General features: G+C 40.0%; 1 protein-coding gene across 1 annotated transcript in view; it reads left to right on the top strand.

Moving 5' to 3' along the window:
* Positions 1 to 17,345, top strand: part of PDE3B (phosphodiesterase 3B) — a 243,110-nt gene that overhangs the window by 176,442 nt on the left and 49,323 nt on the right. Inside the window, exons 5-9 of the mRNA XM_074954954.1 lie at positions 5,065 to 5,171; positions 10,760 to 10,970; positions 11,519 to 11,595; positions 14,411 to 14,562; positions 15,750 to 15,887. Of these exons, the coding sequence (XP_074811055.1) occupies positions 5,065 to 5,171; positions 10,760 to 10,970; positions 11,519 to 11,595; positions 14,411 to 14,562; positions 15,750 to 15,887 (685 nt within the window). The remainder of the gene's footprint in view (positions 1 to 5,064; positions 5,172 to 10,759; positions 10,971 to 11,518; positions 11,596 to 14,410; positions 14,563 to 15,749; positions 15,888 to 17,345) is intronic.

The following is a 17,345-nucleotide window of genomic DNA, read 5'->3' as shown; positions in this document are numbered from 1 at the left end:
AGTTAGGCCTCAAAACATTCTGTGAGGTAGCAAATCTGTATTTTACAGAGAGGGTAACTGAGTTACACAGAGATTAAGTGTCTTTCCCAAGGTCATACAGCAAGACGATAGGAGGATCAGAACCAGTCTCCTAACTACTAAGTCCTTACCTTATCCACTACACAGCAGTTTCGTTCAAGGGAAATTGCTTAACCCGTCTTTGTTTTAGTTATTGCATTTGTAAAAGCCAGCTAAGAATTTTGCAAAGACAGATGAGATTTTTTGAGTTCTACAGGTGAAAAAGAATTATGGATACTGTCACAGATCTCGTTGAGCTCCACCTTTTGGAAACTCATACTGCTATGAGGGGATCCAAATGCTGAATCCCACACATCCTTAGCTTTCTGGGGCTGGGCAGAGTCCCTTGCTTTGGGCCTCTAGGCACGCACCTTATGTCTGATACCCTTCTGGACAGTGGGGATTTCACAGTCAAATTGCTTAAGCCCTGAAACTAGTGCCATCTCCCCCACGCCTATTGAGCAACTATTGGACATTCCCTGCTTTTTGTCACCTGTCTCTGTTCTGTCTGGGGATTCTTCTTCAAGTGTATGCATGCCCAGTGCATTGTCATCAGAGATTTTTCTCACAGCCATATTCCATTGGGGCTGTGCGTGTGCCTTCTGCTGCCTCACACTATTGCATGATGGTATAAAGGGCAGAGCTGCCCCCAACCCCAATCAGTTCCTTTCTACTGCCCATGTTGGTTGTTAGTTCTATCTTGCTAACGCAAGTTTTCTCTTGTTTGGGTATTGTATATAGTTGGTACTCATTAATAGTTAATAGTTTTAGCTTTAAGATATTTTTAATAGTAGGTTTTCTCTATTGGGCTACTTTTTTGTATTTTGGTTTCTGCCATTTGGGTACTGGGTGTTGGGACATGCTTCAGTTTTCAGGCTTCAATACCTTCGAGAAGCCAGTTAGTGACCTGCACTCCAGGGGCCTCAAGTGCCTAGGAGAGGCTAATGTCAGAGATAGGTGCCAAATCTGCAGGGACTTTACACCCAGAACTAAAAAGGATAGGGAGGTCAGACTAAAACAACTTCTGATGGAGGCAGTCCAGCTCCCACCCTCAGAGACTCTCTGTTCGGAGAGCTCCTCCTGTATTGGCAGAGTCTCAATGCCGATCTTCTCCAGTACCAAGGAAGAGGCACTGGAAGACAACACTGAAGGACTAGTATCCTGGAGATCAATGTCCATGGCACCAAAGTCCATCAAACATGCTGGGAAGGAGGGTAGAGTGCACTCAATCCAAGGCACTCTCCAATACAAATAACTTCTTAGACAGGGTCATTAACTCTAGCTCTGGTACCAGTCCCGTTATGATCGTCCCCTAAGGTGGCACCAGCTGGTTCGGGGATCCTGTCTTCGTTGGTTTAGTGGCAGCAAGAGGCTACCCCGATGCCGTCAACCCTTGAAGCATATAGTATGGCATGTGACCTGCTGAATCTCTCCGTACTGGTTATGCCATGGTTCAAAAATCATCTTGCCTGGTACCGACAGTTACTCATCAAGATTTGTCTACTTCAGTTCAGTGTCTGATACTGTGGGCACCTCCGGACACACTACTGCCTCTCTGTATGGTGCTGTATGGTGGTTAACTCTCAGCCAACCAGAAATTTTGACTAATTGGCACCCCCCAGTCTCCCAACATGCTGAATAACAAAGCTCTTACTGTACTACTATCTATTACTCAGCTTAAGTTGCAAAGGGATGTGTTGTGGAACTAAAGGTTTAACTCCGCAGATGAACCATGTGGGGTCAATATGGTTCCACTTCATGGAATTTGTATTTTCAATTTTCTTTTTAAAAACTCAGTCATATTAAAATATGTTAGAAGATTAAGGTCACAAAGTAAAGCATTCAGAAGTTAGGAAATTATACAAATAAGGTTGCCTGTGGACCCTTAATTGAGCCTCCTTGTGCATGTGGATTATTACAGTCTTTAATTACATATGATCCCATTTTATTTTTTCCACAGAAATCGTTCCTCATTCAGTGCACAGAGAGGTCAGTGCTCAATGAAACAGGGTTGTATAATGAATGAGTCTTTTGCTCTATCTCATTCATTGCGGAAGTTGGAAGGTGTGTAGCAAATGAGACAGAGAATTGGAGGAAGAGAAAGGGTGGTCTTGTGTTTGAATTATCCAAAATACTGAACAGCTGCTCATTCAGTGAACTGCATACATTCTGTGCACTGAATGAGGCAAGGGACCTGTGAAAAACTGAATATGTGATCAGCTCATAGAGCATATGCACCTTCATATATAAGGACAACTCAGATTGGTCTGCAGGTTGCAAGATGGATTTCAACCCTTGCACTTTCATGACAAAATTCTCTGGCCCTGGTATCACAAACATTGTAGTGGTTCAGCATGCCCCTCTCCCCTTACCTAATAGCATGCCAGTGTGTATAGCTGAATTTGAGGCAGCAATGTGTAGAATCTTTCCCTTCCCCTCCCCTCTCCTCTCTTTCACCAGCCCAAAGTGTTCCAATATTCTTCCATTCTCCAGATGGGATCTGTTATTGTTGACCCTCTCCCCACAATTGCAATAGAGAAAGCAAACAGATGCTTCATCTTTGAGGTGATACTCTGAGTAGACAAAGAGAAGTGTGTCTATATAAATAAATATATATATATAAGATGCATGCACCACTACATTTGTACTTTATCCTTAAGTGGTCCCCTGCACAAAGGTGAATGTCATCCTTGGATTCTAAGCTCTCTTGGATGGTCTTCATACTTTTCTGTAAGGAGCCTAGCATGTTTAAGTCCAGTAGACTACTTGTGGAAGTAGCTGCTCACCAATTGCATAAGGAGTTCATCGTCTGGTCCTGAGTGAGTTGGATATACTGTACGTTTCTATCTATTTAGTATTTTTATTGCCTCCATTACCAGAGTGTCTGAAAGACCCTCACAATCTTTAATGTATTTACCTTATCCAACACTATTATAATGGGGAATAAAAGTCTATAAATACTATTGTCTACATTTTATAGATGTGCAGCTGAGTCCCAGAGAGACTAAGTGACTTGCCTAAGGTCATAAAGGAAGTCTGTGCCAGAGCAGGGAGTTGAACCTAGGTCTCCTTGGTCCTAGGCTGGCACCTTAAGTGCTTGACAATCCTTCTTTTTTACATGGAATTTCTACCTTCTCAGGGTCAGTCTTTTTTCTGATGCTGAGAAGTTAGTGGAAGAGATTAGGAAAACATCTTTGCTATATAAGTTAAAATTTCTAATTTGGAGATACAGCTGTCTTTCACCTTTCCCCACCTCTCTTCCTGAAACATAGTCACTATAATAAAGAAATCTTTTATAAAGCCAAGCGTGCAAATGGCTGTCAACTAATTTTTCCCCCACTTGTGATAAACTCACTCGTTCCTGTAGCTAAGAAGACTTGTATTACTACTCTGCTGTAGAAAGTCAGGTATTCTCCCTCTGCCTCTGATGTTTTGACTATATTAACCTCAGTGTCTCTGCAGAAAACTATGAAGAGTTCTGCCTCCGTGAAGGGAGAGGTTACTAGCTAATGCTTGTCTTTGTCCTTTTGAGGTGACAGTGGACACTACTCCACCCAATTTGATTCAAGACACTGATTTGTCTGAGGCAGAGGAAATTCTAAAGGAACAACCTGGCTCAAACCTCTCAATGTTTTCTGCTAAAGACCTACCAAGCCTATGCCAGAACTGTTACCAAATAACTTAGAATTATGCCATCATTTAGTTGCTTCAAAAGAAATATGCCTATTGATGATAAGAAAAGCCTGATGATGCATTTACTAATTACAGTATGTCAGCAACAGTTTTTTGGTGCCATTTGTAGTTCTGCCTTTTGCTCATGTGACAATAGTGAACACAGTAGCCATTCCAGACAGACTATAGAAAATTCAAGGCCATTTTACAGAGGATAATTCTAATTGTTTATTTTCAGGTTTAAATAAATGTGATGTGGATTTATTTATTTACTAAGAATTGATATATATGTAGTGCTCAGGAAAATAGCCTCTAATGTCTAATTAGTGGTTAGTGAGCATAAAAAGACTTTGCAGTTCAGATAAGCAAACATATAGCTTGCTAGAACTTTGTTACAGCTGCATCTCACCTTCCCACTATTGCATCAGGTATCTTTACCAGGATGTAGTTGTCCATAGTGTGCTATAGCAGTCAAAGCTGTATTGGTGCATATCAAAATATTTGAGTAACCACTCTGGAGAAATTCACTTTTTTTTTTTTGTAGATGAAATTTCATACTATTCAGGGACTTCCCTGTCACACACTGCATTCTGGGGAACCACTAACTGGCTGCCAAAAATTCAGATTAAAAGAAAGAAAAATACTAGGGTGACTTTTTACTAATACCAAATCTTAAAATTGACTGAAAAGATTTGCCCATCTCATTAGTCCAAAGTTGAATTAATAGATTTTGGCATTGCTTTATTACCAATACTTATGAAATTAATGTATGGGCAACATAGATTTTATGCAATCCTGCTAAGCCAAGCCAAACCAAACCCAGTAATGCTAATATTGCTCTCTAGTTTATCCATAATTAGGTAGCTTGAGGAAATTTGTCAGGCCAGAACATTCCTTTGAAAACTTGACTATGTGGCATTTGGCAGTAGGACTCAAAACAACTATTGGAGAAGGTAAGGTACATTTTCTAAACAATACTAAGGAAAGGTAAAATGCAGTGTTAGGTGAGTATATGTCTTCAGCCTACTTGCCACAGCCTTTGTCTTTTTAGAATTACCTAGGTGTCTCATGTCATACTCAAAGATTTATGTTCTATATAATAGACAAAAACTAACGTATATTCTGCGCAAACTTGTCATCTTGTTCATTTTATTTGTTGAAGGGTAATGGTACTGTATAAGTTATTATATCCTACCCATTTTGCTTCAGTGTGTCTAGATTTGTGTTACTACACTAAAATGAGCTGATCTACATATGCATTTTCCCTGACAACTGAAAAGAAAGCAAAGCAGATTAAAAGAATGCTTGATATTTTCTTATTGTTTTTTATTTTAGCCAAGGATCCCATCCAAATGGGCCTTTCAGTACAAACCTACTGACAATACCAAAACAAAGATCATCTTCGGTGACGTTAACTTATCATATAGGTCCCAGACGAGCTGGTAAGATAGCAGTCTGTTATTCTACACACCTTGCAGCATGTTACTATGATTATGAGAAATTTGATTTAAATTAAACCCTCTTGTTTATAGGTGGAACTCCACACGTTACAATAATTTTTTGACATATTATTTTGTACATTATAACATCAGTGTAAGTTAGCATCAGTATGTAGCACATGCTTGAAAATAATTTTAATCTAATTTACTTCTAAGAATATTCAGCGGACATACTGAACATTATCTCAATACAAATCTAAAATATTAATACAATACTGTATAACTGGACAAAGTCTCTCTGCTACTGTATTAGCATACACACCTGCAGGCTTGTTAAGATATATATATATATATACACACACACAATGGTTGTCACGAAATTTTTTTTGCAAAGTTACTGTACTGCAATAACTATTATGCCAAAATTTTTAATTCTCAGAATTATATTGCTATTGTTATTTGTATTACAGCAGTGCCTAGAGGCTTCAGTTCAGAAATGGTCCCCATAGTACTGTGATGTGTACAAACACATATTAAGAAACTGTCCCTACCTAGTAATGGAGCTTACAGTCCAAGGCCCTGATTGTGCTATAAACACTATGTAGGCAGACTCCTGTATCCTTGGGAAGCCCCAGTGAAGTCATGGAATTCGTTGCATTATCAAGCCTGATGAAAAGAGATTTTTAGCCTAAGAATGGAGTTTACATGTTAATAATCTTCGTAGAATATGAGAAAATAGAAATAGCAGATGCTGCTATGTAGTAGCTTAGTAAGTGTTGAATTCAGTAATGACCAGTGTGTATATAATGTGTATTCCGTATGCCAAAGATTAGAATTGGTCTCTTTGCCCATATGAAATTGGAGCCTTAGTATGCTGTTATTCTGCCAATTTCACCCATGCATCTTTGATTTTAGCGTAATTTCAATAAGATATTAAACTCTGTAATGTAATTTTTAAAATAGAGATTTAATTGCCTGTTTAAAAATAAGTATACAAGTTTCATTGGGGATGCATAGCTACTTTTTTCCTTAAAAATATAATTATTCCTCAAATGTACTGTATATTTGTAAATCCATTCTTTTCATTGGGTTTGTCTAGTTTATTCACTGATTTTATGCTCATTTCATTTTCCTAAACCCTAAGCAGCATACAAACTCAGGCCCTGCTCCTGCAACTTGTTGCATGTGGATAGACCCCTGTGTCTCTTATGGGGTCAATTGCAAGGTTAGCGCCTTGGTGACATTATATACAGCATAAAATACTGTGTGTAATCCAATATTTTAAAGATATAAATATATATTCAAAATACACTGAAACCTGTTAAGAACCACTCAAAGGATCGTCAAAAGTTGGTTGCTTTGCAAAGATGGCCTTTTAATAAGGGTGGAACATCATAATTTATGGTGCAATCTGGGGATTCTTTGTCAGTCTATTAAAACAGATTACTTGAGATGGGTGTTCTTTTACACAGATTGAACATTTACCCATTCAAACATTGTGGTTTTAACATATTAGAGAAAAGAAAATTGTGCTTTAATGTATAAATTGAAAAAAATATTCAAATATGGCTGAATATTTACTAAGTAAGTATCTCAGTGATAAAAATAGAACATTAAATGCATGCTTAATTAAGGAAAACAGAATGCAGTATTATCCAGTGTGGGAAATATGACATGTTTAAATATATGCAGTGATGTCTTCAGTTATATATTGTAGTTTATTATATATGTATAATTACACTAAAAACACAATTAAGAGAACATTACTAAGGTTGCAAAATCAACCACTCAAACATTAGGAAATGCCGGGATTAAGGTAGTCTGCACACTGAAAGAGGCAAGGGTTCTGTGGAATAAACAGCATACAGTAACTCCTCACTTAATGTTGTAGTTATGTTCCTGAAAAATGCAACTTTAAGTGAAACGATGTTAAATGAATCCAATTTTCCCATAAGATTTAATGTAAATGCGGGGGGTTAGGTTCCAAGGCAATTTGGGGGGGGCAGACAAAAAGCATTATCTACTGTACAGTACTGTACTGCGGTGGGGAGGTGCCCCGGCTTACCCAACACAGGCACAGCCCGCTGCAGACAATGAGGCACGCAAGGACGCTAGGAAGCACCTTGCACAGCAGCAGCTTCCCCACAGAAGAACAGGCGCTGACTTTGCCAGGGGATGCTCCAGGCCCACCTCTTCCCATCCCCGCTCCAATCCAGGCCCGCCTCTTCCCATCCCCACTCCACCTCCTCCCTGGAGGATGCTGCATCCCCGCTCCTCCCCCTTCCTCCCAGTGCTTCCCTGCTGCCAAACAGCTGTTTGGCAGCATTTAGGACTTTCGGAGGGAGAGGGGGGAGGAGTGGAGACGTGGCGGCTTCCCCCCTCCTTCCCCTCCCTCCAGTGGCAGATTTAGAGTTAGTGGGGCCCTGTGCTTTCTCTCTTATCTCCCCTCACTCCCCCACCCCCATTTTTCATTCTTTTTTTCTCCATTCTCCTCCTGGGGCTCAGGGCTGGGGGTGCGGGATCTGGGAGGGAGTTAGGGTGCGGGAGGAGGCTCAGGGCTGGGGCAGACAGGAGGTGCAGAGCACTTACCTGGCGCAGTTCCTGTTTGGTGCCGGGGGTGTACAGGTGGCTCCGTGCAGTGCAGCATCACCCCCATGGCCACGATTTTGTGAGCTGCCCCCCTCCCCCTGCCCAGTCAGGCAGGGCCACCCAGATCGCATGGGCTTTAGGGGTTGCAGGGCCCCCGACTAAGCCCTGGGGCCCTGGGCTGCAGCTCTAAAGCGCCTTTTGGAATGCGGCGCTGCGAGCACGGGCCGGAGGACTCAGGAGGAGCAGGGGCAGCCGCGCAGACAGCCGGCCAGAGAGAAGCAGCACTCCCCTGCTCCTCCTGAGTCCTCCAGCCCATTCTCGCAGGGCCGCATTCCGAAAGGGGCTTTAGAGCTGCGGTCCTGGGGCCCCCTTAGCCCAGGGCCCTGCAACCCCTAAAGTCCCTGTGTTCTGGGTGGCCCTGCCTGGCCAGGGGTGGAGGGCAGCTTCCCCGCTCCCTCCCTCCCAGAAAGTCCTAAGCGTTGGGACGGAGGGAGAAGGGGAGGGGAAGGAGGCAGAGAAGAGGAACTTGTGCAATGCTCCCTTGTAAAGTCGCTGCTCTTCCACAGAATCCTACAAGCAGTGGACAGAGCAGGCAGCCAAATGACGTTATAAGGAAGCATTGCACAACTTTAAATGAGCGTGTTCCCTAATGGAGTAGCAATGTAACTTGGAAACAACGTTAAGCGGGAGGACGTTAAGTGAGGAGTTACTGTATAATTATGTAATTAAAGTCTGTTATATAATGCATACATACGGAGGGGGAAGGGCGGGAATTAAGGTTGCACATTGCATTTCCTAACTGAGTGCTTGATTTTGCAGTCTTAATAGTGTTTTTTTAATATTGTATGTACATGTGTGTAATTTCCTTGATCTTTAAAAAAGCAAACAGAAAACACAAAAATTCTATCTTATATCATATTGATATTCACATGAGTCATTAATGGGGCTGGAACCTTTAGATCCACTACACAGACCTCTGCCACTTGAATTAATGGAGAAACTGACAGAAGTAGTAGGTTGTCATCTTCTATATCGACCAGCACTAGAGGAGGATGGGGTCACTTTGCTAGTGGATTTCACAGATATTTGCTGACAGCAAAGTAAAAGTGGGATTCAGGGTCTTGGGTTCTATTCCAGGCTATGGAGGGAAGTGTCCTCTAGTATGTATGGACTCTTCTGCCTATCTTCCCCCCCACTCCCCAAATCTGCCCCCCGTACTGCCAAATCCCCTCCAACTTGTCCTTGTCCCAGTCCTGTCTCTTCCTCACATCTGGCTCCTTGTCCCAGTACCATTCTTCTCAGACTTCTCATCTCAGTTACAGTATCCTTGTATAGTAAGTCTTAGACTCACCCCTCTAGACTCGCTGTTGCACTTCCAGTTTCCATGTCTCTACCCCCTCCCAACTCCCATTCTTCTTGTCCAGCCATTCCCAGTTCCCACCCACTTCCTTATTTCCTTGGCCCCAGTTTCCTTATCCAGGCATTCCCAGCCCCCTCTTCCATCTGAATTCTAGTAATTTGCCTGGTTCTTCCAGCCCATGTTCCCTGTACCTACTGGCTCCCTGTCCCAGTCTCCCAGTCTGGGTTTCTTGTCCAATCTCAATGTCTCTGCTTCCTCCAGCTCCTTGTCCCAGTCTCTTTGCTTAGCCAGTCCCTGTTCTGCCCCATACTCAATTCATTCTCACATCCATCTGCCCTTCCCCCAGTCAGCCCCATATCCCCCCTGCTTTTCATTCAGTCTCAATTCCCCCCCACACCCCTCACCCCCGCCACACACACACTGACCCTCCCATGTTCCTTCATGGCTCCCAGTCTCGGTGTCCCGCAAACTTCCAGTTTCTGTCTCTCCGCCCTGCCAGCCTCCAGTCCCAGTTCGCCCTGCCTGTCTCCTTGTCCCATATACACCTTTTGCCCTTCCACTTAACTCCCCGGATCTGAATCTTGCCCTTTTGTATTCAAGTCAGGCAGTTTCCTCCTCCATGCTGCGTGGGTGCCAGCAGGGGGTTATTGAAAGTAAAGATTCCCTGCTTTGCCCCTGCATCCCTAGGCTGGAAGGAACATGCTCAGTCACACTGTGCAAATGGCACATGTACAGTCTGATCAGCACTAGGAGCTGTGAGAGGCCTGAGCATACTCAGTGCACAAAGAATACAGAGATTTTTGCTGCTAAATCTAAGAAATCTACTGATCATATGGAAACTGCAGTTTTTCAAAGGCTTATAACTTGGCCAAATTTTGGCACATTTTCACAGGAACAGTGAAAGGCATATCTGTGACACAAAGCTACCTTCCTGCCAAATTTAAAGTCTCTGCTCCAAAGCATGGAGATGCTAGAGTTTTTAAAGTAAAGGTCACCAGAATTTTTTAATGTTGCAAACAACTTATTTTTTTCTAGCATCATTCTCAGAAACAGATGAACTGTTGTGGCTGAAATTTTCCATAAAAACTCAGCCTGAGGCAGACAACCAGCATAGAAAATTTTAGCGCAAACAGTTACAGTTTAGCAAAATCACAGGCACCTGAAAACAGGGTCTTATAAAGGGAAGTGTAGGGGAAACTTAATAATCAATGCGAACAACCCCTCCTAACATAAGTATTAAAACCACATACATTAAAACCAAGTTACTAAACAAAAAGTTAGGTTTTACACATACATTTTCAATGGGGATCTCATATGTAAGTGTGAAGTTCAAATCTCTTCCAGAAGCTGATATACAGTTTTATATGGAGAAGTTTAAACACTGAACAGAGCATGCACTCAACAAATCACTCAGATGTGCAGCCTAACCTGTATTGCTTGTGTATAAAACCAAAACAGTGAATAAGTCTTGATGTCTGATATGTATTTAATAGTTTGATCCATCTGTAGTATTTCTTTGACCTGTCACTTTGTTCTTATTAAGCTGTAGAATTTTCTTATTTTTCATTTTGATCTTTAAAAAACATTGTTTTTTGTGCTTTAAAGAAATACTCAGGAAATTATTATATGTATGTTTTTGCAGGTACTTCCCCTAGCCTGAGTCCTGTTGGTTCATCTAATCATGGGTCTGTCTCCAGTGGGTCTCTTGTCAATCGATCACCTGTAGAATTTCCTGATACTGCTGATTTTCTTACTAAGCCAAGTGTTAATTTACATAAACCTCTGGGATATACATTTAGTTCTCCAGATTTTCAGCAGCAAGTTAAAGCTTCTACAAGCTATACTTGTAACAGGTACTGTAAACCCTCAGAAGTATTCAAAAGTATAAAAGCAAATTGTTATATGCTGTAAATATCAACACTTTTATATGAAAAATCATACTGATTTCCTTTTTTCCTAACCAAACTTGATATATCTGTGAAAGATAACTTCTCATACTAATTTATATCCAATGTATATGTAGCATCTATTATCGGGAAGGGCTGTAAATACACTTTACATATTTCATTGCTCTGTAATTGAATGTGGCAACCATTCTGTACTAGGAGTGCTATACTTTATGTTTTAGGAGGGGAAGGGAAACCCCAAGTTTGGGAATTAATTCTATTCTGATTCAGTCACCTTTCAAATGACCAACACTACTTCTGGTAGCACATTAAAGGTTGCTTATCTAAAGTACTGGCCAGGCCCAATCCTGCTAACATTATGAGATTTACCAAGGTGATATGGCTGCAAGTATCTGAGTAATAGCATAGTAACTGTAGTATTTATACAGCAATCAGAAGTGGGGAAAAAAAGAGAAATAAGCTAATCTTGTTTCTTGTCTTGTTTATTCTGTAAGCTGTGGACATAAACTTCTCAAGCATATTTCAACATCAAAGTCAGAATCTGGTGCAGAATATCAAGGTAGAAAATCAGGTAGGATTTCAAAATATGCAAGTATTTGCTAGTGCTTCACTATGCTTTCTCAATAGTCAAATAAGCAATTTTAAAAGTCCACATTAAAAATTTCCCTATACTTCCAAACAATTCATACACATATCTTTTCAGTAACCATTTTAGTAGATCCCTAAGTATCTGGTTTATTATCTCTCAATTTCTTGAGCTACGATAGGAGATGGCATAGTCTTGTGTGTATCCTGTTCATTAAAGTTATGTTTTCTAACAGATGCCTACTTCTGGCTTTATAATTTTGCAAGCAAATGGAGTTTTTAATGCTCTTGTAGCTGGTTTTCTGAACTTTTAACATGTCACACAACAAAATGTACTTTCCTACCTCCTGACTAGCAGTCACTGTGTTGTAATAATTCAATTTCTATGAATAATAGGTTAAAATTCTACAATGTAGCTTTTCCCACACACTCTCCATCAGGGAAGTTATTTTTGTCTTATGAAACTCTCCTGTTAAGTCTTTGAATGAAAATAAGATCGAAAACAAACAACTGATTTTCATTATGAAGAACCTGTCGAGGCCATCTGAAGAATTATTGGCCAGTTAAACTAGATTTACATCTTTGCACTGCTGGAGTGGCACAAAGCAGCCAAAGTGTACCAGTGATCTGGCCTGATTTTTGTGAAAATGGACTACTTTAAATTTTTTCTGCTACCAGACTTTAACCAGCTACCGTACTTCTCAAGGGACCAAACGTCAGTTGGGGATACCAGATCACATTACTCTGTGTCCATTCCCCCTTCCTACTCCACTACACCCTTCACCCCTGAACGAGATGCTGAGGGAGGGGATTCATAGGAGCCAGCTATATCAGCTGTACTCCCAATGGCAGCTCATTCGTTCCCACCTCTTTCCCCAATTCAGAGTGGTTTCCACTCCCTTTGCTTGAGTGCCTACAGAATTTAAGAATAGTGTGAATTCAAACTTGAAGTGGACTTGTGCATTCTGTTCTTGACATACTGGTTTAGATGTTTATATCAAGAGAAATCTGTTTGGTTGCCCTCTTCTTTCACCCCTTCCCTTTCTATTATTCATTCCTCGATTTCTGTTTTGTGTAGACTACTATAAAAAAGGTGGGTTTTACAACTGAACTCTGAAATCAATTTGACTAGAACTCATTCTGGTACATCTTCGCCTTAGTGATAAAATGTTTCACAATAATTTGTGTTTCTGATAAGTTCAGTTGTCTTCATGGATCATGAATGGAGAGACAATCTGAGGGCTTGTCTTCACTACCAGGGAGATCAATGCTGCTGCAGCTGATGCAGTGGGTGTTGATTTAGCAGGTCTAGTGAAGACCCGCTAAATTGACGGCAGAGCCCTCTCCAGTTGACTCTGGTACTCCACCTCTCTGAGAAGAGTAAGGTAAGTCGACCAAAGAGTGTCTCCTGTCAACACAGTGCAGTGAAGACACTGCGTAAGTCGACCTAAGCTATGTCGACTCCAGCTATGTTGTTGTTCACGTAGCTGAAGTAGCATAACTTAGGTCGACTGATCCTGCTAGTGAAGACAAGCCCTAAGATATCCTTTTCATATTTCTTTAGGACCAGTATCTTGAGTTGGATTCAGAAGTGAACTGAGAAACATAGGAATATGCAGCGCACATACATCTATGCTACTTAGAAAAGAGCTTTGGTCACTCAGTCTTTCCCCTGTCCCCAAGCACCCAGCCTGGAGAGGCTGAGCACCACACCTCTCTGCCATTCCAGCTCCCTGAGCTGGGGGAAAAGTCTGAATGGCTTTTTGTCTCTCTGGCCCCAGAGCAATTTTTTTTTTTTGCTGACTTTTTAGATTTGCCCCCAAAAAATCAGAATATTTGGTTTTATTTCAGATTGAACCATTTTTTTTGAACTGCAAATGAAACAAAAAATCTATTATTTGTGAACTCTTTCAGACCAGGACCATATCTTTTTCTGTTGACAGTAAAATACCTAGCACCCAAAAGCATGCTAAATAGTGAACCATATATCTGATTCTGTAATCTGTTTTCATTTCCTTTTAGAGAAGAGAGCATTACCTGCTTGTAATATTTTAATTCTTTTAAGATTACTGCTTTTTTAAAATAATCTCCCAGTCTTCTCCACTAACTCTGTAGAGTATTTATTGTCACATTTATTTAAACTCTTAAATTTGTCAGAAAGGAAGTGCAAAAAGTGAAGCAATTAGCCACTCATGTTTCACCAAAGGAGACATATAAGTATCTACAATGATAAAATGTAACAGTTAAGGAGTTTGATGCTGGAGTATTACAAACTTATTTACTCGCATTTAATAAACAAATGTGCATCCAATAAACAGGAAGATGCAATAAGCACAGTGTGGTACAGTACAATGATTCTCCATCCCCTCTTTTGCAATGTGTCTAATGCATAGAAGGAGATGGAAAGGTTGGTTTGAGATTTTAATGAATGTGGAATTGTAAAATAATAAATGCTGTATTGTAAAGGACACAATTTGAGCTTAAATGACAAATTTATTTGGGGGAATATTTATATAAAATATTAAAATTATTTGAATATATAAAATACATCTTATAGGCATCTATAGTGTCCTCTTAGTTAAAACACAGGCTGATGAATGTAACCATCCCCATCTTCAGGGTACTCTCTGCTTAATAGCTTGAGAAGAGAAAAGAAAAGGTGGACTTTGCAGAAGTCACAAGGCAATAAATCTAACTTCCAGTGGGTCAAGGATGGGAGCAAGTAACAATTAAAAATCTTAATTCCTGAATTGATTTATGAATAAGTTGTTGATAGTAATTGTGCACTTGTTATATTTAAGGTGAAGATGGAACCACTGGTATTTCAGAAGAGTCAGTCCACCATGCAGAGGGATGGAAAGATGAAAGAAAAGAAAGCAGAGACTGCAGAAAAAAGTTGATAGAAAGTGACAGTCAGCAAATGGATCAAACACAATATAACCAGCAATCTGATGTAAGCATATAATTGCAGTAATACCTGCAATGTTGTATATTAATGTATTTCTCTGTGGGTTTTAATATCATATTCTAAGGAGGTCCTTACTTTACATTATAAGAGCCTTTGGAAAACAGTGCATCACTGGAATCCAGGATTCCAAATACTGGTTAAGTTTAGGAGTAAAATTTCAAAGTATACAAATTGCTCTAGCAACCAGCATGAATATGGGTCCTGTGAAAATGCATGCTTGGATTAATTTACTTTGTTAAACATAATTGGTGTGCTGTTTTATAAAGACTCACTCTGAAAACGTGACTGATCGCATATGTGTGTGCAGGTATCAAACTGTGAAATAAAAAGTAGCAGAATAGTAGTGATACTTAGTAAGGTTTGCTAACTTTTCTATTTTAAATCTCATTTTCCAGTTGAAACCCCACTTTTTATCAACTTCAGCTGGTTCAAATTATATTTAAACAAAAGTTAGGACACAGGTTATGACAGGTTTCAGAGTAACAGCCGTGTTAGTCTGTATTCGCAAAAAGAAAAGGAGTACTTGTGGCACCTTAGAGACTAACCAATTTATTTGAGCATAAGCTTTCGTGAGCTACAGCTCACTTCATCGGATGAAGTGAGCTACAGCTCACGAAAGCTTATGCTCAAATAAATTGGTTAGTCTCTAAGGTGCCACAAGTACTCCTTTTCTTTTTGCGGACACAGGTTATGTTAGCTTATATACAAAATGTTTGTGTGGTTTTTTTTATTTCAGCATTGATTTAGAAAAAAGTACAAAAACTTAAGTCTTAAGACCAGAATGAAATGTTGGCAGTCTTTACATCAAAGCCGAGCAAGGCATGGAAGCTCTTGGGCCATTAAAATAAATGAATTGTTTTTAGTATGCTCAAAAGTATACAAAGTGAAGTCTTGAACTATTGTGTTATGAATTGAGGGTTTTCTCATGGCTACAATTTTTACATGCTTTTAGTTCATCAGCATGTATAGTAGGTGTAAAGACCAACGATATTGTGTCACCATTTCAAGGCAAAAAGGGTTGATGGGATAAAATAAGTGCACAGAATAACTACAGCAACACAGTGGAATGTAAAAAGTTCAACAGTACTTTTCCATTTTAACGTCTATTTAAATACAAGTGACAAATTGGTTTTCATTCTCATTGTGGAAATGGTTCATTCTCTCTTACACAGATGGAACAGGATCCTTCATTAGAACTGATGATAACAGAAGATCATGAATCATTAATGGAGAAGATGAACAATTGGAATTTCCAAATTTTTGATCTACTGCAAAAAATGGGAGACAAATCTGGAAGGATCCTTAGCCAGGTTTGTTGCTGTTTTTGGTGTATGAGCCACAACTGAGGTGCAGTTTTGCCAGTCTGTGTATAAATTAAGAATAGCTTGAAAAGTAGCAATTTTATTTTCTTCTCATCTACCCTTCCATGTATGTAGACAGTAAGAATTGTTTATTTTGTGGGAAACTTACATCAAACAGTGGGTTTTTTTGCATTTTATTTTGAATACTGTGAGAGTATTGATAATTCTTATTTTATATGGGAGTGAGTTCTGTAGTCTTAACTCCGGTTGCAACAAAGGACTACGTCTCCTGTCAACTGTTTCATGGTTTTTGGTGGAATGTAGCGTCTCCTGTCAACTGTTTCATGGTTTTTGGTGGAATGTAGTTGTCATTGGAAGTCACAGCTGAGGTGGGAGAGGCAATCTTTCTAGTAGCCTTTTCTGTTTCTCCCATAAACAACTCTATTCTTTCTTCCATGCTGCCTCTTAAATAGAATGCACTCCCTGACCTAATTCATAAGGCTACTACTCTTTCTTCAAGACTCCACTTCCACTGTGAAGTTTACAGGAAGTCTGCCAGCCACCTAATGGCTAGGCTGAAGGACAGTCGGGGATAGCTGATAGCAGATTTTATTTATTCTCTTATTGATGTATTTATAAAAGAAAAAAAATCTTTCTGATGATTTAGTACTGTCAAGTTGTGCATTGGTTAAACTGTGGAACCATGTAATCTTCTCATAGTTATTCTCCCCTCTCCCCTTTTCCCTCCTATTGTTTGTAACACCCATTTATTGTATCTTCCTTGCATTTGTTTCAAAGATAAGCTCTTTAAGATAGGGATTTGTGCTATACTGTGCATTTGTATAGCACCTAGCATAATAATAATAATAAACTATGTAATAGCGCCACAGTAATGGCACTGTCACTCTGTTCTAAACCTCTGAGAGAGTCATAACTTTCTTAGATATTTTCCTTTTAGACTGAAATTGGCAGTGCAGATCTTTTGATGCCTCAAAAATGTCCTCACTGTTCTAATTTACCTTCATCCCAGTTTCCCTAATGAAGGAAGTTGGTATCAGCCTACCTATAGAGACAGGAGTGCCCTTGGAGAAGCTAGAATTCAGGGGGAATTTCTTGCATAGCTTCTTGGGTTAGGATGAGGACACTGGAACAACTTGAATGTGATGCTTTAAATGTATATGTACTGCATTCCTAAAAGAGAGTTCCAGTGAATAGTTTATAGGGGGAAGGAAGGCTGCAAGAGGAACCTTTATCTATTTTCTCCTAGGAAGCCTGAGAATTCTACTTTGAAAGATCTCTTAATCAAGTCTATACTTGAAAGGTTGTCTAAAGCATTGGTGGGCAACCTGCAGCCATTGGTCTAAAGCTTTGGGATAGGGACTGTTTGGCAACTCTGCTCCTCAGTAATAGAAAACAGCATAATTCTTCTAGCATAGCATGCATAAAAGATTAAAGACAGGAAAAGAA

Source organism: Natator depressus, chromosome 6, assembly GCF_965152275.1.
Source record: "Natator depressus isolate rNatDep1 chromosome 6, rNatDep2.hap1, whole genome shotgun sequence".
NCBI lineage: Eukaryota > Metazoa > Chordata > Testudines > Cheloniidae > Natator > Natator depressus.
This window is presented reverse-complemented; position numbering and strand designations above follow the sequence as displayed.